The sequence below is a fragment of the Erpetoichthys calabaricus genome, chromosome 6, assembly GCF_900747795.2.
Source record: "Erpetoichthys calabaricus chromosome 6, fErpCal1.3, whole genome shotgun sequence".
In the NCBI taxonomy this organism is placed as follows: domain Eukaryota; kingdom Metazoa; phylum Chordata; class Cladistia; order Polypteriformes; family Polypteridae; genus Erpetoichthys; species Erpetoichthys calabaricus.
Window position 1 is genome coordinate 57560372 of NC_041399.2, and position 24197 is coordinate 57584568.

At 34.2% G+C, this 24197-nt stretch overlaps 1 protein-coding gene across 14 annotated transcripts in view; it reads right to left on the reverse strand.

The window, feature by feature from the left end:
- The window catches only part of eya1 (EYA transcriptional coactivator and phosphatase 1), a 68216-nt gene extending 44918 nt beyond the window's left edge, over nucleotides 1-23298 (reverse strand). Inside the window, exons 1-11 of one of the 14 annotated variants that reach the window (XM_028803613.2) lie at nucleotides 23194-23298; nucleotides 21820-22091; nucleotides 15734-15783; nucleotides 13637-13764; nucleotides 12884-12946; nucleotides 11111-11188; nucleotides 10081-10147; nucleotides 9598-9743; nucleotides 8415-8552; nucleotides 5475-5557; nucleotides 4952-5138 (exon numbers count right to left, since the gene is read on the reverse strand). In XM_028803613.2, coding sequence (XP_028659446.1) covers nucleotides 4952-5138; nucleotides 5475-5557; nucleotides 8415-8552; nucleotides 9598-9743; nucleotides 10081-10147; nucleotides 11111-11188; nucleotides 12884-12946; nucleotides 13637-13760 — 886 coding nt within the window. In that variant the 5' untranslated portion in view covers nucleotides 13761-13764; nucleotides 15734-15783; nucleotides 21820-22091; nucleotides 23194-23298. Of the gene's footprint in view, nucleotides 1-4951; nucleotides 5139-5474; nucleotides 5558-8414; nucleotides 8553-9597; nucleotides 9744-10080; nucleotides 10148-11110; nucleotides 11189-12883; nucleotides 12947-13636; nucleotides 13765-15733; nucleotides 16216-21819; nucleotides 22092-23193 lie in introns of those variants that run through there. The other 13 variants (XM_051929394.1, XM_051929391.1, XM_028803614.2 and 10 more) reach the window with 13 other exon arrangements.
- Nucleotides 23299-24197: the final 899 nt, after the last annotated feature.

Consider the following 24197-nt stretch of genomic DNA (forward strand, 5'->3'; position numbering starts at 1 on the left):
TCCCTTTTTAGTATAGTATAAACCATACCAGTTTACTAAGGTAAATAAAGGAAAAGGCAGGTATAAATTGTTAACTTCAAAGCCTTTTTGCATATGAATAATGAACTGGGAGTAATGCCAAATAGGTAACATTCAAAATTCAGCTAAATCATTTAAAATTAGGGCGGCACAGTAGCACAGTGGGTAGCGCTGCTGCCTCACAGTAAGGAGACCTAGGTTCGCTTCCCGGGTCCTCCCTGCGTGGAGTTTGCATGTTCTCCCCGTGTCTGTGTGGGTTTCCTCCAGGTGCTCCAGTTTCCTCCCACAGTCCAAAGACATGCAGGTTAGGTGCATTGGCGATCCTATAATGTCCCTAATGTGTGCTTGGTGTGAGTGTGTGTGCCCTGCGGTGGGCTGGCACCCTGTGTTGACTGGGATTGGCTCCAGCAGACCACCCTGACCCTGTGTTAGGATATAGCGGGTTGGAGAATTACATGACATTTAAAATTAAGCAAACATATTATTGTATACTGTTACATGCTTTGCGGTGGGTTGGCACCCTGCCCGGGATTGGTTCCTGCCTTGTGCCCTGTGTTGGCTGGGATTGGCTCCAGCAGACCCCCGTGACCCTGTGTTTGGATTCAGCAGGTTGGAAAATGGATGGATGGATGGATGTTACATGCTTTACCCAATCACACCTGGAAGTTCTAAAGGCCTACATTCTAACAGCAGCCTCTTAAACCCTTAAAGGCTATCAACAAATACTATACAATATCTAAGAAATACAACAGGTAAGGTAACTGCAGCAATTCAAAATATGTCTTCATTCCTATAAAATGAGCAAATATTCAAAACTGCACTGCAGAATGTCATTATATATAAGACTTAAACACTTATTTGCAGTGTAACAAAACTAATGTCATCTAATCTGAAGTATGAATTTCATCCAGCCATACGTCTATATAGCAATTTTAATTCAATTTTAGACTGATCTGGAAATGGGACCTATTTTAACAGCATCAGATAAACGACACAGACTAACCTCAGAAACAGCTCTAGTCCATCTCATGCACTCACTTCCATTTACTCATACAGGGCCAATTTAAAAGATGCCAGTTTATCAAATAAGCAATCCCTTGAGAAAATGGGAAGAAAACAAGTGTGTGTGGGTGAAAAACCTTATGCACACATGTGGTAAAATATATGAGTTTTACATGGGCAATGACAATGACTGGATTCAAAGCCAGGCTCTTTGAGGTAGCTGCGATCACCAGCACTTGCAAAATATGCATAATGAGCAGCCCCAATCCTAAAATGAAAATGAGCAGAGACCCTGATGTCTAATCCTCACAGGTGGCGCAGTGGTAGTGCTGCTGCTTTGCAGTAAGGAGACTGTGGAAGATTGTGGGTTCGCTTCCCGGTTCCTCCCTGTGTGGATAGCGCTTTGAGTACTGAGAAAAGCGTTATATAAATGTAATGAATTATTATTATTTATTAAAAACTGGTCACGAATAAAATGTGAATACAGTACAGAACAGCCTCCCTTTTCACAAGCAGAACATACTCAGGCATTCATCTTGTGCAGTGTTAATGGTATGGAATGCCCCAGTGCCCACTGCCATGGGTACCTACGACCATTGGGACGTCATGTAGTTTATAACCAAGATGGACTAGTAGCAAGTGAGGAGGCAGACATGACTTGCCAGTGTATAAAGTGAACAGTGTGTATTACAAATGCAAAGAATTAAGGTGTTGGAGTGCCTAAATAAATCTCCAATAAGATTACATTAATAAAACAATATCTTCAGAAATGATAAATAAGTACTTTTAAAATCCAATTAAACATAATTCAGGATGTTTTGCTTTCCCACTTCCAAGATACTGGAACAAATCCCTTTCCAAAGTGTAAAGCAATATTTCAGGAGTCATTGCACCATTGCCACATCACGTCTATCAACATAAATCCCAACAACTTCCCTTTCTTCTGCTCCTACTGCTCTGTCGCCACAACACCCCGGATTTGCCCCTTCCCAAATTCCTCTCTCCTATAGTGAATCACCATTCTCTTCTGCTCTCTAAAATCCACACAATCAACAGAGTTGAATACCACGATTTAATACAGCCATTGGTCCTGCACCCTGGACAAATAACCAGCAGACCATCTGTCCTGCTCTCTTTGGAAAGGTCTACACTCCAAATTGTTCTTACTCCCACAATCAATCTATCCCATGTCTTCTTATTCTGTTTATTTTGATACCCTTCAACACTTAGTCCTTCCAATTTATACCCTTAACCTCCACCTAACACTCATTAAGTACTGTGCCACATCGTAATTAACTCTGGTGATCACATGCACTCGCGTGAGATACGCATTCCAGTGATAGTTAAGCCAATCGGGCAGTGCTTTAAGAACTACTAGAATCAATAAATAGTTTTACACTTTAAAAATTCCATGACATGATCATTTCACATACTCCTCCACATAAACTTCCATTTTGCACAGCCGGGATGATTTGTCAGCCTGCTGTGTCATGAATCTGCATTGGTCACCAATGGGTTCTGTTATAGCATAAACTATTTTATTTCCATTCTGCATGAAAACATGAGATTAAAAAGTTTTCTTGGCCATTACTACAAACTACATAAGGTAAGTATCCATCCATCCATTATCCAACCCGGTATATCCTAACTACAGGGTCACGGGGGTCTGCTGGAGCCAATCCCAGCCAACACAGGGTGCAAGGCAGGAAACAAACCCCAGGCAGGGCGCCAGCATGAGGTAAGTAACATATCAAAAAATGAATTTTTTATTTGTAGTGTTCCTTGTCATGCATGTGCTCTGGAGCATCTCCTTCCGGGCTCATCAGAGGTGTGTAATACCATTCAAAGACAAGAGGGGGCACTGTTGCTATCAGTATTATCTTCTTCAACCTCCACAGTAATGAGAAGATGACCAATTAGGAAAACTGACCTTGCTATTTCTGATCTAAGCCCTATAAAGCCCAGACATTCCTGGAAGGAAGTGTCTCATTTGGTTACAAGTATACAGTATGACGGAGTTCCTACCAAGCCAGACCTGCTTATATGAGCTACTCAAATACAGCCAGGAAGGCTGTAACACCTATTTATTTTTCTGTTTCTGCACCATTGTGCGCTTGTTTTGTCTCTTTATTTTACTTGAATTAAATAGGGCGACCCAACATTTCTTTGGACTTGGTGCTTATTTTTACTTGACCACATCCTTTAAGGGAGAGAGTCTGGCAATGTTAAATTAAAGCAAAACAGAAATTTGAAAAGACTTAAGGAATATATTAGTGACTTTCATCTAGCAGAAACTTAAGTGATGATTATGATGTTAAAATGATAATGACAATGGTAAGAGTAATGATAAATTCAGAACACAAAAATATTTTACAACTGTATTTCCTTCTCTGAATTACAGAAAGGAAGTCTGTAAATGAAAAGCTAACTAATGTATGAAGGAGTTTTATGTTTATTTTTAATGTGGTGTAAAAGTATGCTTTCATTGTAACATCAAAGATTTGCACTCCTGGGTTAGGTGAGAAAATGGAAGCAACAAATGAAAACATGCACGACACACTTTTGATAATATATACATGTGCAAGCAAGTCTAAAAAGAAGAAAATGAAAACAACTTATTGGTAAGTATAATTTTGAAAACAGTGCACATTATGTAACATCGTTTTCCTCACTGACACTTTATAGATATTGCCCGATTCAGTCCTGTATACCTTTTGTCATCATATCAATATGTGAGCACACACAAGTTGGTAAATGAGCAAGGCAGCCTTATTGTAAATAGGTATCCATTATAGTTAGCTATTAGCAGTAAGCCTTTTCAAGATGAAAAAAAAAAGATAAAGTGTGAAACTAATATTGCAGGTTGCCATGCTAGAACACTTGATCTGGAAGCAGACAGATGTTCATTAAACCATAATGTATAGATAACAATCAAGCTGAATAGAAAGCTATAAGTTCCATTATACACCATTTTTTTCTGCTGCTTATAACCTAAATTGCCAACTGCACTTCTCATTACAGACTATTAAGCAAAAGAGTAATTTTCAATTTATGAAATCAAAAAATCTAAAAAGGGTCCTTTTTTGAAAAATCAAACTAATAGGCTAATTAAGCATTTTAAAAGTTAATGAAGCCCTAATTACAATAGAGAAGGCCAAGTTTTATTAGGGGCAAACTGATCTCTTTAAAGAAATGCGTGTTAACTTGACTGCTGATCAGAGTGTACTGACCAGCCCACCCCCACCTCCCTTCATGCTGCAGTGGAGAATCTGGAAGAGGGCTGGCTTGAAGTACGCACTGAAGTGAAAGGGCTTCCTGGAGTTTCAAATACATGGGCTTGATAGTTTGATTTAGTGCTCAACTGATTTATAATGCAGCTGCCCTACTCTTGAAACTCTGTTTATTAGGAACAATTAAGGAACATATACTTCTTTAAGATGTATTAGACTTAAGATTTATTGCTTTGCTTTCATTGTCTAGGAAATTAGTTTGAAATATCTTCTCACTTCACACCGACTACAACATTTCTGGATTTAAAGTAGAAGTAAGGGAGCAAGAAAAAGGAACTATATACATACAGAGTAAGCCAAACACAGATGCATTTGCTGACTAATATAATTACCAATAAGCATGTGTTGTTTTTGTAAGAATTTATTTCATTTTTTCCAAACAGGTTTAAGATGAAAGGGTACGAAATGGTCAAAAATACAATATGTTATAGAGCAGCAGGACATTTCTTCTGATTAGCAGCAGCTCACAGACAGGCTTTTCAGAATCAATGATCCTGGACAACTGTTCATTTTCTTAGAGTCTTTACAGTCTTGCACAGTGTATTTGCTCTTTTATATACAACATTTCACATATATTCCGTGCCCACATTTATTGAAGTATGGTTTAAGAGTTATAAGGGTGATAAAGTTCAAGCTCCTACCTGCAGCGGGATCAGTAACTGCTTGACTGGTAATTCCAGAAGGGGGTTCCTGAAGCTGGTATGTTGCAGTGGTGGAAGGTGTTGATGGGCTGGTGTTGTTGTTTGTCATGTAAGGCGACGTGTAGTGTGAGCTGTTGTAATACTGGGCATACTGACCAGGGCTGAAACCTGGGTAAGAGGGATATTCCTGCAAAACAGGAGAAAAGTAACTTGAGATTTCCCTGTTAAAATGTTGCTACTTTACAGTACAGATTCCAAAAACATAAATGCAAACACATGTTCTCAAAATCTGGAACTGGTCTGCGATTTCATTTTTTTCCAAGGACTGTGGCAGATGTACTAAAGGCATTACCTAATCACTGTTTAAGTTGACAAACATTTTATCATACATTTTATCATACACTGGACAGATTGAATAAGTACCACTGAACTGTAGATAGAAAGATATACTGATATGTACGTTTATGAACATGCAAGAAGTAGTTTCACATATTTGTCAGCCATGCAGATGTAGCTTAAGTACCTGTTGGGAACTGTTAAATCCAGTAGAATTTGTGAGAGAGTTACTTCCTGCATAAAGTCCTGACGTCGTCGTAAAACTGCCTCCTATGTTGATGGAAAGTAAAATAGATCAATTAATTCTTGGTGGCCTGTCTTAATGTTCAGATTTAAATATTCAAGGCTGTGGAATGTACTCCTTTTCATTTTAAACATTGCCAACTGGTGTTTTTCTTCAAAACAAATTGTTAAAATTAATTGAGCCATTATTTCCATTCAATATTTCTTTCCAACATGCATGATCTACTTTCACATTAAATACATCTTTAATAATTTCAAGGAACTCTCTATTACTGAAAATTACACAAAATCTTAAAATAAATTAAACAGAGGTGCACGTTTCATCTTTGGACTGTGAAGTACAATCTATAAAACCAATTGTCTGCTGTATGCTGCCAAATGCAGACATCCTATCAATGATTTGGTAATGGTAGCAGTAGCACACTTCCCTTCAGTGAAGGCCTGTGAATGAAAACCACTTCTTGATCTTTCAAGGAAATCCATCAAGAAAACAACCTGAGCATTAGAGTTGTTGAGTGAGACAACAAATAGGTGAGTTAAAGAATACTCTGTGTCTGGAAGTGTACAGGGTTCTGTTGGTCATTTAAGAAAACAGTAGGTCAGCCAAAGCAACACAAGATATTTAAACAGAACCGTCACTTTAGAATTTAACAATGTTCAAGTCATGATGTAGAAGTACTGGATTAAGAAGAGTCTAGAGACAGAACAGGAGGTAGTTTGATATAATAAATTCCCTGTTTGTCTTGCTTTTGATTGTACTCTTATTCACAGGGAGATTCATAATAATAATAGTAATACATTTTATTTATATAGCCTCTTCTTAAAAGACAATTACCATTTTACATTTTATATATTAGCAGTGATTAGTCAACATTGTTTTATTGATTTATTCATTGCTTGTTAAATGAGTCACAAATTCATTGAAATTCCTGTTTAATTTGTTTTTATATTCATTATAATAATACAAATATGATTAGTAGCATAAATAAAAATAAAATTGAATACAATATTAACAAAAGGAATATAAAAATATTTAATTATAGTTGTGTTAAAAGAAAGATGTGTCTTTTGATTAGTTAGTTAATAGTATAAACATTTAAATAATGTAACTATTTAACTTCTTCGTCCCAGAACAGCAGATGATTAAGTATTGCAGTTCAAGCATTAAATATAAGGTGCTTAAAGCCCAACCTCCAGACACGTTTGACTAGTTTCATAATGTTCAGAATAGATATTAGTATTTTTTGGGGAAAGAAAGCTACTGAGGTTAACACTGCATGTAAATCAAATGTTTATGTCTCTATTAGTAAACCAGAAAAGAACAAAATTCCTTTTATCCGTTGGTCATCTTAGACTTCTCTGGTGGTCTTTAAGACCATAACAAAGTTAAAACAGGTTTACTAAGAGTACTTATGTGGGTCATCACAAAAGAAACTTTAGCACAAAGCATTTAACACAAAGAAAGAGAATAAGTGAATTTACATAAACCCAATATACTCAAAATTTGAAAAGTATTCAATCTGTTACTGAAAGGCCTTTCTTAGTAGAAACTCCTCATATCAACATTTTGATTTCCACTTGGTCTCTAAGTATTAAAATCTCAGCACCCCAAGTAAAACTAAAAAACCTCTTTGTAGGACAAATTACCTTGCTAGGCAGTTCAAAAAAGTGATAAAAGCTATAACTTGCAGGGCAAAGGTCCACTCAGCAGCAAACAGGGATTCACATAAAAGCAAAACGTCTGCCAGCATTTGAAGAATGAAACCCTGCTGGGGCTAGTTTGCAGTTCCCAGGGGCAAGAATTTTTTTCCAGTTGTTATGTACTAAGCAGGACACTAGCCTTCCTTGTGGTCTTCCAATAGGAGTCCATTTGCTTTGCTTGATCAGTCTCTTTGCTATAGGCTATGTCTCTCATCAGTGCACAATATTTGTGGCAGAAGTTGTGACGGCTCTCGAGGGACTCAACCATAAAATCCAGATGGGCTCTTAAAAATGTAGTTAGAGTTATTACTTGTTATTGTGTCAAGAATGAACCTTATCTTTGCTAGTCCTAAATCAGTCCAATCATTTATAATAGCTATATATTGCAATAATCATTTACAAACACAATAGTTGGAAAACTAAAATTGTGATTTTTGGCCAAAACACTAAACAAGCATTATACATTAGCATTTTTTACTTATTTGCCATAATTTATTATTTGCACATATACAACTGTGCATTTTGAAAAAAAAAAACAAACATCCTGAGATAAGTAAATATACTTTTATCATATCCAGATTAACAAGTATTCATTATAATTATGATTACCAAAGTAAAATTACTGTTCATAAATGTATGCTATGTGAAACGGGAAGCAGATTGTCAGTAATAGTTTGTGCTTGAAGCAAGAAAAATGTCAGATGGCCTCTCTCTTGCTGCACGAGATAAAACACGTCTCTCTGGCATTCTTAAGAGAGGCCTAATCGATATACCGTAAAAGCAACATAATCGGAGCATTATCCCCTCCGGCTAATTAACTTAGGGTCATTTGTTCTAAAACTGTTTTTAATATGTTAATTGTGCTATAAGGATTTTAAACAGCAGAACTAAAAAGTGGAAATGTCTCCAAGGATGGAAGGAGTGGCAAAATGCAGTACCCTAGAGATAATGACAATCTGTGAATTTACGGTGATCACCTAAACCAATGGACAAAGTAAATTTCACTGTTTATTGTATTGCGTATGGCTGAGTCCTGCAAAAGAAATTATGAATATGAAAACTGGTAAAATGGTACCTTATGTGAAGTAATGTTTTTTTTCCTTAGTTCATTGGAATTAAAATCAGTAAGCAAAATAAACAGCTATGTGCAAAAAAAAAAAAAAAAAAAAAACAATGAACTCACCTTGCATCTGGTAACTGTATGGAGCCTGTCCTGTCTGTGGTGTTGTAAAGCTTGAACCATAGCTTAAGAATCCTGTCTGTCCTGGAGACTGGGTTTGGGCCAAACCACCTTCTGTCTTGATGCCTGCCCATAATGTACCTAAATCAGTTAGTGATACCAAATCTTTATGATCTTAATGCTTTCTCAGTGAAAACGTTCAAAATTCCTGTACATATTATTGTTTTAAGAGAGTTTTTGCTACAATATACTCACATGGTGACTGCAAAACATGCAAAGGCTTAACATTCTGTTTCATTGATACAATTCAGATCCTCTTTTAAACCACATTAAACAATAAGATTTCATATAATTTTTGTAATACAGTTGAATACGATGCAAAGTTACTGTGACCAAAGTTAGATGTTTAGTCTTTACTGTGATTCTGGACAGTTCTGGACAATTAAAAAGGGGTAAAGGTGTTTCAAAATGAAATAGTACCAACTAAGTATTGTAAACTGCATGATGGTCAACAAAGTCTCAGAGTCCACGTCATACATTTGAATGTGCATTGGAGTAAAGACAGCATACAAGACAGTTACTATATTTTACCTACAGTTAAAATCAATTTTAGTTTCTGTACATACACAAGGTCCCACTGCCTATTCCTTCAAAAAAAACGTACAAGATGCTATGAGAAATTCATTTTATGTTACACTGAAACACCCATAGTTGTTCATAATAGGCCAATTTAGCATTGAATGAATATAACACATCTTCAGTATGTGGAAGGAACACCAAAGTTCCCTGAGAATGTATAAACTCTAGGTAAACAGCCACTGTCTCCTGAAGAATTGAGGTAACATTGATAACCACTGCACTATTATGTACCCAAATCATTGAATACACGATTTGTTTGCCTTTTTCTCGTTTTCAAAAATGAGTGAAGTCAGCTTTTGTCTTATGAAAAACTCAACAATAGGCAAAACGTGACATCTTATATTATTATTGTTAGACTACATAGTGTGTACAACACCAAAAAATGACAACAAATGCTATGTTCTATAAAATAATTAGCATTAGCAAAGAAGATCAAAACAATCCCGGAAGCTCTGTAAAGTAGATCTCTGGCACTTTATCTTATCACAATGACAATAGTAGTAATAATAGTTAAAGTACTTGTAATTAAAAGCCTCTTTGTAATTACCATAAGCAGGAATTCCATAGGGCTGACCAGGCTGTGGATAGGTTGCATATGCGGCTGCTTGCTGCATTCCAGGGCTATACTGCGTCTGTCCGTAAGAAGACATAGTTTGTGCTGAAGGGGTAGGAAGGATATGTGGATAGGTTCTGCTGTTTGTCAAAACATGGCAAAGAAGAAAAGAGAAAACCATCTATTACATCAAAAACATCAAGCTGCACGTGCTACCTGGCGCAATTATTGTAATTCTGCTACTTGATCACAGACGTGAAATTGAGTTAGCAATATCCATCACAAAAGAAAAAAAAATCACAAGGGAAATTTTTTGCTAGATAATAACTCCAGCAGACTTCAGAGTATGCAAGTTGCAGACGTCCATACAAACAAGTCCAGTTCAAAAAATCAAGATTTACCAGAAGGATCTAATTAGGTCTTTAAATTAGGTTGGACGATGCTTATTTTTTTAAAGAAAAATAAAAGAAGCCTTACTTGGAGGAATAAATTTGTGGAGAGTACTGGTGAGTTTGTCTTGGGCTGAAGCCACTGCTTCCAATAACTGAATAGAGTTTAAAAGAGAAGAAAAAGCAAGCACATATTTAAACTTTAGAAAATAAAGTAAATATTATTTTTTGCCAACAGAAGTTCTGGAATCCAAGGAAACTGTAATTGCGTTGCATTACTCTATTTATTGCAATAACCTGACTTGGGTTAAAAACGAAGAGCGATAATAAAGTAAAATAAGCAGGTAATATTTGGATTTTTGCTGACACTGTAGCTAACATAGAATAATTTCATTAAAGTTTTCAAAAAGCAGTGATGGGTGGAAATTATGAAACAGTATAATTGAGATTAGTATACTGGACCCTAAGCAAATACATAAATCAATTTTTCTGCTCATTATAATAATTACTATCATGTCCAGAGACAGTCTTGCAGGCATACTTATTGAATATGTGACAACTGCGTATCAGCAAAACAGTTTAAGACAGTTAAGCAGGCAGAAATGTCTTTTTTGTTCAGTTTCAGCCTGTAGCGGCATACTCTATATTTCTACAAGACCTGGGTTTAAACAAATATAATTGTAATCAATGAGTGCCTTCAATTAGCTACTCATATCTCATATCTACTCGTATCAATTATTTTTTGGACTCAGTCACCAGTGATTCATAGCATTTGGTTACATGCAATACTTTAGATGCAACTTACAACTACAATGCCATGATGTTAAAGTATTTATTAGAGGTAACATTTAATTTCTTTGAGTAAAAAGTACTAAAAGCCAACCTTAATTATGCGGATCAGTGTGAAACATCTCGATAAAATTGTCACTGAATTAAATGTATAAAAATTGCATAAAACTGTTTAATGAGTTTTGGGGCTTTAAAATTAAACATTTGTGTGTATGCTGGAAGGAGCTTTCTGCTCCCTGTACTTTATGCAAAATTAGCATCCTAAGGGCTGCATGATGATAAATTGACAAACAGAATGTGACCTTGGGAAGACCTCTGCCTTATCTTACCTGAACCTGAGAAGTTGTCTAATGACCCGTCTGCTGCTGATGTGGCAATATCACTGCTGCTCATTGGCTCTGTTTTAACTGTTAACATGCAAGAGAGAACGTTAGTAAAATAACAGTTGAACATGCATATGGCACAAAGACTGACTGGCCCAAAACATTGATTGCTTCTTTATCATACTACTTTAAATGATTCATTTTTTTAATTCATCAAATATATGTTTATGGATATTGACATTCTTTCTGACAAACCAGAGCTTGATCGTTTGGGGCAGTGTAACCTAATACTTTTTCTCTTTATGCTAGTAAAAAAAAAAAGCTAACACAAGCAACTGAATTTCAGGTACAAGTAAAAAAGCAAGCATAACAAAATATGGTTTATAATTGTATGAAAGTCACAGGTTCATGTTTTATAATGGCTTCATAATAACACATAAGGTGAAAAACAATATATTTGGAATAAAATGACAATATAAACAGCCTGCCACCAGCATACTGCTTTATAGGACTGAAATAAAACCTTTTACAGTTTTCAGCATGAAGTCTAGCTCTTGTTATGCACTGTGTAATTCAGATATCCAACGCATCGCTAAATTTTAGATACAAGCCCTTTTTTGCCATTCTGCTAACTGTGTCATGAAAGAAGTGAATTACTTACACAACAAGATTACAAGCTCACATCTGATCCTTTATTAAATATTTCATTTATAATTTAAAGACAACAAGTGGTAAGCTACTTTTCATATACTTGAAAACGCCTAGCACCACAAAAACCTCTCAAATTGTCTTTTTTCAATGTTCCGGGAGGATAAGTGTGACTTGGATATGTTTCAGTGTTACAAACAAATTTCCTTGCTTATAGTAGAAGATCAACACAATTTAAATGACATTGTAAATGTCAACAAATGAGTTGTATAACTGTCTACATTTAATGCATCTGAGAATAGGTGTTCACTTCCTGGAACAAATAATCATGTTATAATAGTCTGAGCAAAAACTTGTTTTTTTTTTTTTAACACATGCTTGAAAACAAATTTGCAGCCCAGCTAGGGAAACCTGCCGATTTAAATCCCAGACTCACACTGTTGACAGATATTTCTCACCGGTAGGACTGATGTTCCCCCATGTGCTCAGTCCACAAAAAAACAAATGTTTAACAGTAGAAGAGCATGCAAATGAATCTAACAAACTGCTCTGACCAGTGTTTAAGCAAGTCATGCATTCAAAAACACAAAAAATATCTGTAGGCTGTCATATACTGCCATTGTCATTCAATTTTTTTCACTGAAGAAAGCAATCAGTGTTGTATTCTTTTTTTTTTTGAGGAACATCAAGCCATGCTTTGAAAATAAAGGTGCTGAACCATGAATAAAACTCAGACACAAATCAAAGCCTCTTAACAAAGGTGCAATACTTCTGAAAATTAATACTTTTAGTAGAATGTATATATGTTATTATTGACAACATTCATGTAAGTAATTCAGAAACAGAATCAACAAAATCTGAATCCAATGAACTCCTTAATTTCTTGATTTATTGTTTTACTAGTCAATATAATGTGCGTTGTTCAGTTGGATGAATGGTGAAATATGAATAATAAATATTGGTTTGTATTTTTTTATATTTTTATGACACTTTAGCAGTATATGTGCCTAATTTGAACCAGACTTCACAAAGGTTTCTTTTTGCAACAGAGCTATAAAATTAAAATGTGTTTGAATAAGGAAATCCTCTGAAGTACTGCACCTTTTCTATTAGACTGGAAACTACACAAACCTGCAGTCTGTGTATTAGAACTTAACAACCAGTCTGCTGTGTTGAGCAGAGTGATGCTATCACCTAAGGAAATAAAAAAAAATGGAAATGAAGGTGATAATATGCACCAATTGTATTTAAATAGTGTGTCAAAATGCATAAATAAATCAAGGCATGCCGGAAAAACTCTGTTGTCCAGTGAATACCAGCCACTTGACTTCTAAACAAATACATAATCTATAGGTCATGCTGTTAGAAATTATTTGCTGTTAGATACCACAGTGGGAGTATGGTGGCCATGGATTTTCAAGGATGTGGAAAATGCTGATTGTTCTCTTTACAGAACAGAGTACAAATTATCAAACGTAATGTAAAAGAAAGAAAACCAAAACAGTGCAAACAAAACAGAAACAAAGCTGCAGCTGAACTGAAGACAAAGTCTTTGAACTTAAGCCCTCCAGCCCTCTTCAATTTTGTGATTCACTCAAAATTAAGTTCATGAGTAAGCGTAATTTGTAAACTTGACAAAACAACTCAAGAATATTGATATTTATGTGTATGAACATATACATACACATCAATGTTTCTTGTAAAGCACCTTTGAGATATAAGTACGGAAATAAACAATAAAAAAGAGCTCATAGTAAAAAGGCATCGACTTCAAAGAAAAACTCTGACAATCTCCGGCAATCTCCTAGTTAAAAAATATAACCTAAAAAATTGTTTAAAACCCACCACACACACTGCAAAGGACATAAAGCCACAGGCACCCACCTTCTGTGCCATTTGGTGTCATGGAATTATTATTGATACGTGAGTTGTCAAGTTTTGGACCATTAGAAGTGTCAGCGCTTCCACTTACTCGGCTTTGTGGGCTGGCTAGATCCTGCATTTCCATAGACCTGCAACAAAACAACTGAGGTCAATGAAAAGCTTGCAGAGCACCGCATGTTGGATAACTGATATGTTAATATGTCATTGGTCTGTGTTTTTTAAAGATATTTGGTTGATCTTTCACAGCATGCTTCTTCTGTCAAACTTATTTCATATATATTCCTACGATTCCCATTATTAACAATGGATTTAGCTGTTTAAATTAATCACTAAGTGGACACAAAAGAGTTCTGGCTTGCCTATATTTAATAATTTATAATTTGATCTAATACAACACAGGTCTTTAGTCTTTAAATTTGATTTAATCTAACATAGCATTACTGGCACTAATACATAAAATGGAAAAGTGTTTTCACAATACATTTTAGCAATATCTAACAAAACAATGTATACATAGTAATACCACTGAAAATCTAAATATGATATAATAAATAACATTACTTCTCAGTCTACTAAAATAAGTAGCAAATGAATAAATACAAATGAGCAAAATAAAAATAAACATTATTTGATATAATAAAATGTGAATTGCACACTACTGTATTATCCATATCTCTATATAAATATGCATATATGTGTAAATGATTTTAGAAACACACACCATATTTAGGCACTATATTATATACAGTATATGCATGTATTTGTGTGTATGCATATAATGTATATATACAGAAATGCATGCATTAACTGTATTTTTTTTTGTGAAATGACACATTTGAAGTACGTGTTGTAGAATATCAAGTAAGTTCTACAACTATGCATTTATAATAGGAAATGTTTAAGACAGAAAAAATCTAAAACTTACAGAACTTTCTGAAACGTAAAGCGAACTAATTCAACATACAGTTACTATTACCATATCTGGTGAGGTTAAGACAGTCTAGTGCAGTTTCAGTATAATGGTCTTTACCAACTGAAAGTTAATTTTGCTTTAAAGATCCTCTAACCAAATACAGCACTTGAAATAATTGTTCAAGTCCATGGCTCACTGACAGGGAATGAGGCATCCTTAATGCATTCGTTTACTCTGGCAAACTACATAATTGTTTTTCTCTTTCCTGTGAAGCCTGCTGAATTAAAAACATTATTATGTCCCCTCAATTGTTTGTCTTTTGGATTATATAAAGCGTGCCCAATTGAAAAGGGATCATGTCTAGCTTGCATTGAATATGTGCATAGACAGTCTCAAACATATATACAAACCAGTCTAACAAAATATTTGTGTGAAGCAGCTGACTATCATGCCTTCAGTTTAGTAAAATTAAATCACATTAACGCTTATGACAAAAATAAGTATTAACTGCATTATATAAAGATACTCAACAATTAGTTTATAACATATATAAAACATTCAAAACTGTTTTCAGTAATGACTGAAACAGTATTTTCAAGCATTATTATTTTAATATGATGACAAAAACAATTTCCAACTTCTCCTGGTGTATTTTAATTGAAACAATGTTAACTGGTTCATCAAGAATTACAACTTTCTACAAAATCTCACTGCATAGAGCTTCCTTAAATGTAACTGCTGTGATTTTACAACTGTACAAAATACAAGACCCTTACTTTATAATCCATGACCTAAATTAAACGTGAAGGACTGAGATGTTTAAATGAAGCAGCACTTCTTTCTCTTTTAAAGAACTGCTCTAGATGCTTTAATATTTTAAAGTGCCTATTATATACTGTAAACAAGTACACCTTCAAACTAGATAGCCTAAAGCACAATTTAAAATTGAAGTATAATAAATCTGTCACAAAATTTTGTTGTGTACTTTCAACTCTCTTTTATAAAGTATTAGCATAAAAAGCTTGAAAGAAGCAGATGTCAAATATGTAAAAATGTGCTGTTTCAAATACTATGAATAAAACTAGATATTAATTGACAGACACTGTAACTTTTTTGAGTAAAGCTCCAGTGATGTTATATTCAATGTTAAAACATTTGTGAAAAAAAATCATTAATGTCCTTACCTGGAATTGGATGGCTCAGAAACATCTGAATCAGATATATTATTTTTCACCTGCCAATCACAAACAATGGAATTCCTTGTTATTTTTGGTTGGTGTTACTGTCCAGCCCCATCTATTCCTCAGTACAAGATGTCTGAAATAACATTATTCTTTAGCAGAATGGGAAAAGAAGAGGCCATGCTACAGAGAAGCACATTGTCTTTAGGTTAAACCCTCTACTGTTGTTTCCTTCTTCAGGTCTTCCCTCCTCCCCATGTCAGAGGAAAGCAGCCAAATGACGGCAAGGTGATTCATCATTGGCCTACGACAGCTGCAAACTGGATTAACCCTCCCCCAATCAGCATGCAAAGCAGCTTAGCCAAGGTAAGCAGGAAGATATGCCTGCAAGAAGTAGCTGCTGGAAAATAAACTTGTTGAACGGAAGTAACTGAAGCAGAACACCCCTAGCATCTTCAGAAGATCTTTCATCTTTCATTGACACTATCTGAAATATATCTCCACTCCCTCTCCCCTGAACACTGACAGTTTCTAATGATTATCATGGCTGATTCCTGAAGACTGTGTCAGTTCAGATCTGCAGTATTGCGTTTTCATGGATTGGAATATAGTGTTAAGTGTGTTTTTTGTGGCGGTGGGGGTAGTGAAGTGTTGCGTGACCAACTACCAAATCTGAAGTTGTGCCAAAAGTTGGATATTCATTTATTATGTCTCTCTCTCTGCTTTAATATATAAGACTTATGTCTATCATTGTGTAAAGATCACATATTGTCTTTTATATTCTCTCATTCATGCTTAAAGTCCAATTTATCTCCCATGTATTTTTTTCTCTCACATAAAATATATTTATGGGAGTGTTTGTGTGTTGAAGTCTGAGTATATGCATATAGACGTGTAAATCTTATGTGCATTTTGCTTCTTTTTGCAAATGTAGTGTGGCACACTATATGGAAATACACATTTATATACCAATACCAATATAGATATATATATATATATATATATATATATATATATATATATATATATATATATAGATAGATAGATATATATACACACATGTAAATATTTACACTTGTATTAGACACATATATATGACTAAACAAATGTCTTTCATATTCTCTTATTACACATAGATCGATTGTTAGATAACATTAACATATCTGAATGAAATTAGCATCCATGCAGGGAACCAACAATTTCTAAATGTTATATTAAGTTAACTGTACATTATCCATCATTGTCAATAATTTTGTTTAAAGCTTTTAGGATTTTTATTAGTTTAGTCAAACTCAGCCTGCCATATCTAAAAGCATCTAACAATCTTCATTCTCTGTGAAAGAAATTTAATGGATGGTACTCTTTTACTAATAAATGAATAAATAACATATAGTATCTGAAAAAGACTTTATGAATTAAGGAGTTAAATATATGCTATACCAATCTTATGGCTTTTGCTGACTAAATTTTGAAACAGTACTGTTTTAAAAGTGAGGTTTCTTGCTTTGGCTGACCTGAAGTTTCGATATGCTGTTAGCAGAGATGCTCATCTTTTCACCGTGGTCAGCACAGACTACGAGCAGGTGATGTAGCCCAGGTGAAGAGTGGCTTTTTGCTTGAAAGCAAAAACAAACCCTTCTCTTGTAAAGCCTAATATATATTGTCTAAAAGTCTGCATTCACCATCTTTGATGTGCATTTCAATTCAACCTGAACTGCCTTCTCTTTGATGATTGTAGAACAAAGACAGGAGAGATGAGGCATTCTAAGTGTCATCTAAATAAGCCAAACACTCTTCACTTATGTCTGTTTGTTCATCGTTTTTCATTACGCTTTTTAAGAAATGCATGTTTTCATTAGCAAATACTGTAAGACTTTAAACACTCCTGAACTCCGAATACTGGTGCAGCATGAATCCCGAGAGGTCAGCCTGTTTGTGTTCATAATCTCTGCACACTTATAGTAGTAAATGTACTGAATGCATGCCATGTTTTATGAATGTTTTAACTAATCATTATTTTTTTAAGTGAGAAGTACATGCCTTTGAATTATATGCAAAATACCATTAATACTAATGCCTTATTTCAAACATTGTTTGATTTCCAAAATAATACTTTGCAAATGTTGTTACGGTTAATGAACGTTATATAAATAATGCACAATTTTTATTTTTTTCATTAAACTTGAAGCTTTGGAAATAGTGCAAATAGCAACATTAATAATTAGTAATACTAACAAATTGACATAGACACAGTTTCCATTGTAATGTTTTTTAGAACTTTAAACCTCATATTTAAAAATGATTTTTTTCTTTTACTGGAATTTTGAATTTTAGTTTTTAACATTATGTCATTTGCTGTTTGGGTGTTCTAGGCAACTTGCATTTGTCCCTTATTCATTGCATCCAGTTTTAAGCGTTATTAACATTTGCATTTATGATACCATCCATTTTTATTTAATGTACTGTATGCTCTTACTATTTGTTATTCTTTTTTTCATTTATATTCACATTTTTTTTAATCTTCTATGGTTATTGTGATAATTTGCAGACTTTTGTGTTATGCTATTTTGACATCATACACAGTAAGTAAGGTACAGAAGTCATGCTTCCACAGCCATACCAATGCATATATTTACTGTGTTAAGTTTTATAGGGTATACTCTACATATTTTGTCAAGTTATACAGATTATGTAAAGCATGTGTTGTGTGTTACCAGGTTTAAAAAACATCGCTTTAATCAAAATAACTTTAAAACAACTAATCCTCACTTAAGCTGGTCAGCTGAATCCACATGGTGGCCCAGGAAAAATAAATCTACTTGCAAAGAATGTAGATGCAGACAACAATTGGACACAGATGTGAGTGAAATTAGTCACAGTTTACAAAATGCTACACTTCACTTGTTTCTTTTTATCTTGGCATCAAAATTAAACATAAATACAGCTATGATGAATTTGCTAAATTTTTTTTTAGGTTGTAAATCAAAAGGTACTATCTCAAAACCAAGACACATTCTCAGCATACTATCTGATTTCTCTTTTTCTACCTGATACAGTAATTCCATACAATTATATATTTATTCAGATTCAGAGAAGAATGACATGTAAACTACAAGTAAAACATACAAGAGCACTGTTTTACTATGGCTGTAGAAGAGTAATTCAGTAAAGTTTCAGAAGGCAATGGCAAATCATATCTCTATCAATAGCTGCTTTGTAAGACATTAATTGTACTTATTATTTTTAGTAATAGAAATCCTCTTTCACAATTTTAGAGAAGAAAAACAAAGCTTGTATGACCCATTAGGAAATTTCAGTAATCCATTGTTTAATGATAAACCAAAGAATTTTATCCAAAATAAATTGTATTATTTAATTATTAATTGCTGGAAAATAATTTTCCAACAGGTAATCCTATTGGAATTTAAATAAATCAGGTGAAACTTGCAAAAAACATCATTTTTTTCGCTTTTCACTTTTCTTTAATTAAAAGTGTAATTCTTTGCAGATGTGTGGTTTGTTGATGTTCAATTTGTCTCCCTCATTTTGTTAAATCTGACATAGTGCTTCAGCAATCCACTGAATAGCTACATTAAATCTGTTAATACTGTGCTCTTCAACCTCCAAAATTATTTCCAGAAGGCACACTGACTCTGAGAGTCCATCAAACAAGATTTAAGGTACGCATTTTATCACATTCTCCCTACCGCAGTGGCATGGGATCATTCATTCATTCAATAAAAAAGAAGAAGAAGAAGAACAAGAAGAAAAATCCCTATAAAATGAATACTTAAATATACACAACACAAACAAGGACTCAGAACAGCAAAAAAGCTTTAAGCAGCAGCTAGTTATATTGACGTGTAATCTTGATGGGATTAATTTAAAGGTGAGATCCCTTGAGTTTCTGTTAAGAAAATATTTTTACCACATTAACATTTCCAAAATTAGGATGTTTATAAATATATATTTTTGTGATACATATTGTAGCGTATTTCACCTATGGTAAATTAGTAAATATGTTTAATATTTCCTTGTGTAAAAGGTCATGCAAACTGTCATTCGTAATGGTAATCTGATAAATAAATAGAGCAATGCAAATTACCTGCTTATGTACTCACAAAAAAGTTAGTTTGATATCTGCGTATTGCCTCGATTTTTGTAAATTGAATAACATGCAGAATATTTTGCAAATATGTATTGTTAAAACTAAATTTGGTTTAATTTTCCAATAGATGTGGTATTTTAAATTAATTCATGGGTAAGAATTAAATATTCTTATTGTATAAAAGTAAATAAAGGCAAAGGAACTGTTTTCCAGCCTTTTATATTGCAGGGAATTGATTTTTGAGCTAATCTGAGACATTCAATTCCCATTTCCTTCTCCTTTGAAACATATTGCAGGGAAAGACAGCACCCTGTTAACAAAATAACACACTTCTGTATTTTGTAAACAACTCACCTATCTAATCACTCTAAATATGCTTTGGGTTTTTGTTTCCTGTACCTCTTTCTAATGAAGAGCAGAGCTAGGCAGTATCAATTAGCCTGCTGTGTCTTTCACCGTACAGAGTTTTCAGCTCTGAAAGAGCTCGGCCACAAACATATGAAACACATTGGGCCTTCAGCACACCGACGAAGAGAATCCGACGGGGAGAGAGGGAGACAGAGACAGAGAAAAGGAGGGACGCTTGTAGGGAAACCTTAAAGCTTTAAAATAAATAACGTACTCACAAAAAGAAAATAAATAAATAAAAGCCTTAATGAAACAAATACTGCTGTTAAACAATCTACATAAGGTGAATCATCATCAAACAATCAGAGAAATGGACTCATTGTATGAAATAATGAGTAAAGAAGATTAAACAAACAGTAGTTAAAGGGCAGAGATAAAGAACTAACAATAAGTGACCTTTCAGGCTAAATATATATGTGTGTTTGTGTGGGAAACTATTATATATACATGAGTGTGTTTGATTTTAAATACATCATATATCTAAATACTGTAATCAGTGAAACTAATAGTTTTTAACAAGTCCCATGAAATTTAATCAAAGTATAGCTGACAAGTGTACATATTATTTTCATTTATAAAGAAATAATGTTTAATTAACACAAGACGAGTATTGGCTGTATTCATGCCAAAGGAATATAAAGCAAAGACTAGTAAGTATTATTTTAACAATCGTTGCTTGTATTCTGCACTCACAATAAAAAGAAAAGTTTTCTTCATGAACTGCAATTTTTCGTAATATTCCACAATAAGAATACATTATGTTTTTGGCCACCCTCTTTCTGTCTCTCTTTCTATCTCTGTCTTTTTCTGTCTCACACTAATATGTTCCAGGCTGGAGCAGATGCCATTAAATGTCAAATGTTTTAAGTGTGTAGGTTTTGTTTATGCTGCCAGTCTGAAAAGGGGGTCTCCTTTGGGGATCAGTATGTTTTGCTTACTGCATGGAAAATTTAAACTTATTAAGCAAAAGGATTTCCTGCTCCAACATACTCTGTCAAATCTATCCACTCCTCTTCTGTCCTTAAAATGTGTTGTAATACACCTGTTTTATATGTTTACTAATATGGAATTAAGAGCTCCCCTTCTTATTACAACACATTTTAGGCTGTTCTCTACAGGGGTAAAGAATAATATTCGCTTTACAGAAATAAATCAGACCTGTCACTCTGTAAGTTTTACAAATCCTATCACTTCTGTAATCCTGGAACATAAGATTTTTGTTTTTCGTCTTTTTCTGTCATATTGCTACTGGTTGTTGTCAATATTTTTCGGGCTCTAACATTTGACATATCACTTTCAGACTTCTTTATATCGTGTTCATGAACATTGAAAGCATTCTTGCAAGGATTTTAAGAAACATTTCATCAATCTATCCCCACAAAAAAAAAAAAAATAAAACAAAACAAAGAGCAAACCCAGAAAGAGCCACAATTAAATAAAGTCAAACATCAAAGCCTTTTCAAACTATACCAGCAGGAAAACCTCAGAAAAAAAAATAAAAAGCTTGTATTACAAAAGAAAGAACATTTGCAGCGAGTTCAAATAATGTTAAAAGAAACAGAAATTGACTTACAGTACTTTTAGCTGCTGGCTCCACTGCCTTCCCTTTTGCCTTTTTTATTACCTTCAGATTTTTCCAATTTAATACATAACCACTTGTTCGAACAATTCCCTGCTTTTAGTAGTAAGCACACCGGCCTATGATGGACGCAATAATGCAATGTGAGTTAAAAGTTTTTTTTTCTGTTTTTAAAACCATAGCCAAAGTGTAGAATCTCTGGAGGGGAAAGTAGAGTAGGAATGAGAGCTGTCCGATTACTGCTGCAGGCTCTGGCTGCCGAGTGTCTGAGCAAAAGGGGAAAAAAAAAAAAAAAAAAAAGAAGCTGTTATCTGAAACAGCAACAACTCCTTCGTTGACTTTTACAGGAAGATTTTTTAGTCTGAAAGAGGCAATGGGGGTGCGCACACTGAACACCAAGCAGCTCAACACCAGCCCTCTGTATGTCATTTATTTGCAGCATTAAGCAGCAGTCCCTTTTCCAGATAGTATCACCGATCTAAAGACAAAGAAACAGAAGATCCTTTACGCATCCTATTTGATTACTGCGTCCTAAGGTTCAGCTTCTGCAGCCTTAGGGCATCTCCCATTATTTTGTATGTCTGAATCCATAGGTTTTCTCTTGTGTCCATCTTACAGGTTTCAATCTAGCCAAAGGATCTCACCACTGATACTGAAACTTACTCTCTCACATAAACTCATTACGCAAATTATCAGCCATATGCTATGTGGACAGACTACTGTGTTTCATCAGCCTAGTGGAAGCATTCCATCTGCAAGTAGAAGCCACCTAAAAGGTAATAATAACATTCTGCCTTCTGTGTCCAAAAGTGCTAAAGTTTTGTATTGTTTTTAAGCTGTATAGTGTATAAGTGCTTTAATAAAATATATAGTTATGTTTTGCTTTCATGCTGATATGAATAAACAAAAGTTTATTGTTTTTATTTGCAGTGTGCTATGCACCGTATACTGCTATGCACATTTATAATGTACATGCACATCCCTATATATAATATATTGCATTTACTATGTATAGCATATTGTTTGTGATTGATAGATTTTTTTGATGTATTGTATGATACATTTCTCTATGCTGTATACTTGAATCAGTTTCATACTACTGTAGATAATTCCAAAGACAACTTAGGAACAATTCTATAGAATAAAAATTAAGGAAACAATAGAATAGCTGGAGTAAGAGAGACGCTAGAAAAAACACATGATTGAGAAACTGAAATGCAGGCACACTTTACAGGTATATAATGAAATCAGATTTGATTAAAAGTGTAAAAAAACAAAAATGTTTAAAAGAAACAATACATTTGGTGTAGGATCCTTTGCAAAATTAAATAAATAAATAGCAGACAAATCAATAGTTTTCAACCCTACCTTTGTGTCTGTTAAAAATCTTAAAGAAGCAACACCATCCAACTATTTGTGCAGAGCCTGTAAAGTGCTAATTTCTTTTCTTTGTAGGTAATGGAGTGCAGAAGTGACAGAATATTCAAATGTTTTGCAGGAGGAGAACAGCAGCCTTCAGATAACACGCACCTTGGATTTCATTTTGCTCATGTGCAGCTAAGGAAACGCTGGTATATTCACCTACCATATAAGGGAGACCAGGTCAACATGATCAGACCTCTGCTGGGCCCGTCTGCAGAGATGACATAAATAGAGCTAGTCACAGTATTCCTAAATTAAGCGCAGTATAATACGGAAGAACAGCTTTGTAAGTATAAAGGCAAAACCTGTAACTACAGGTAAAAATATTGATTTGTGTTTCGACAGTTTTTATACTTCGCTATTTTATTTAAGATATGTTTCACTGTGTATAATAAATGACCTGAAAACTCAAGCTGTGTTTTTCTACTTTGTTTTAAGATGTATCCTGATTTTTTTTTTTTTTTTTGCCTATGACTTTTGTTTATTTGCAATAATCAATAGTAGTTGTCTTTGCATCTTTGAAAGCAAATTGTTTAGTTTTACCTTTATACAGACAAGAATATTTCTCTGTGATTTATGGCTTTAAAAGGCTTAACTGTGTGGACTGTGCATTTCAGTCAGAATGTTTCGTGTTGCAATTATCAATCCTTTTTAGCAAGAAGCTGTAGTGCTTTATAAACACTTACTGTTGCAATTTTTGGGCTGTATTCTTGATTAATAAATTGATATGATCAGCACAAAATCAAACATATTTGGTAAGATATGTAAAGGCAATTGAGGGTATAAGCAAAGCCTTAGAAGTCTGAAATGTTATTAAGGTCAAATTGTCTTAATAATTTAATGAATATTTTGATATTTTTTACTTCGGAGGGAAAATGTGATTGCTTTTCTACATTGCAGTTTATAGCTAATAATGTTAGCTAATAGTGAATATCTGAAGTCTACCAATC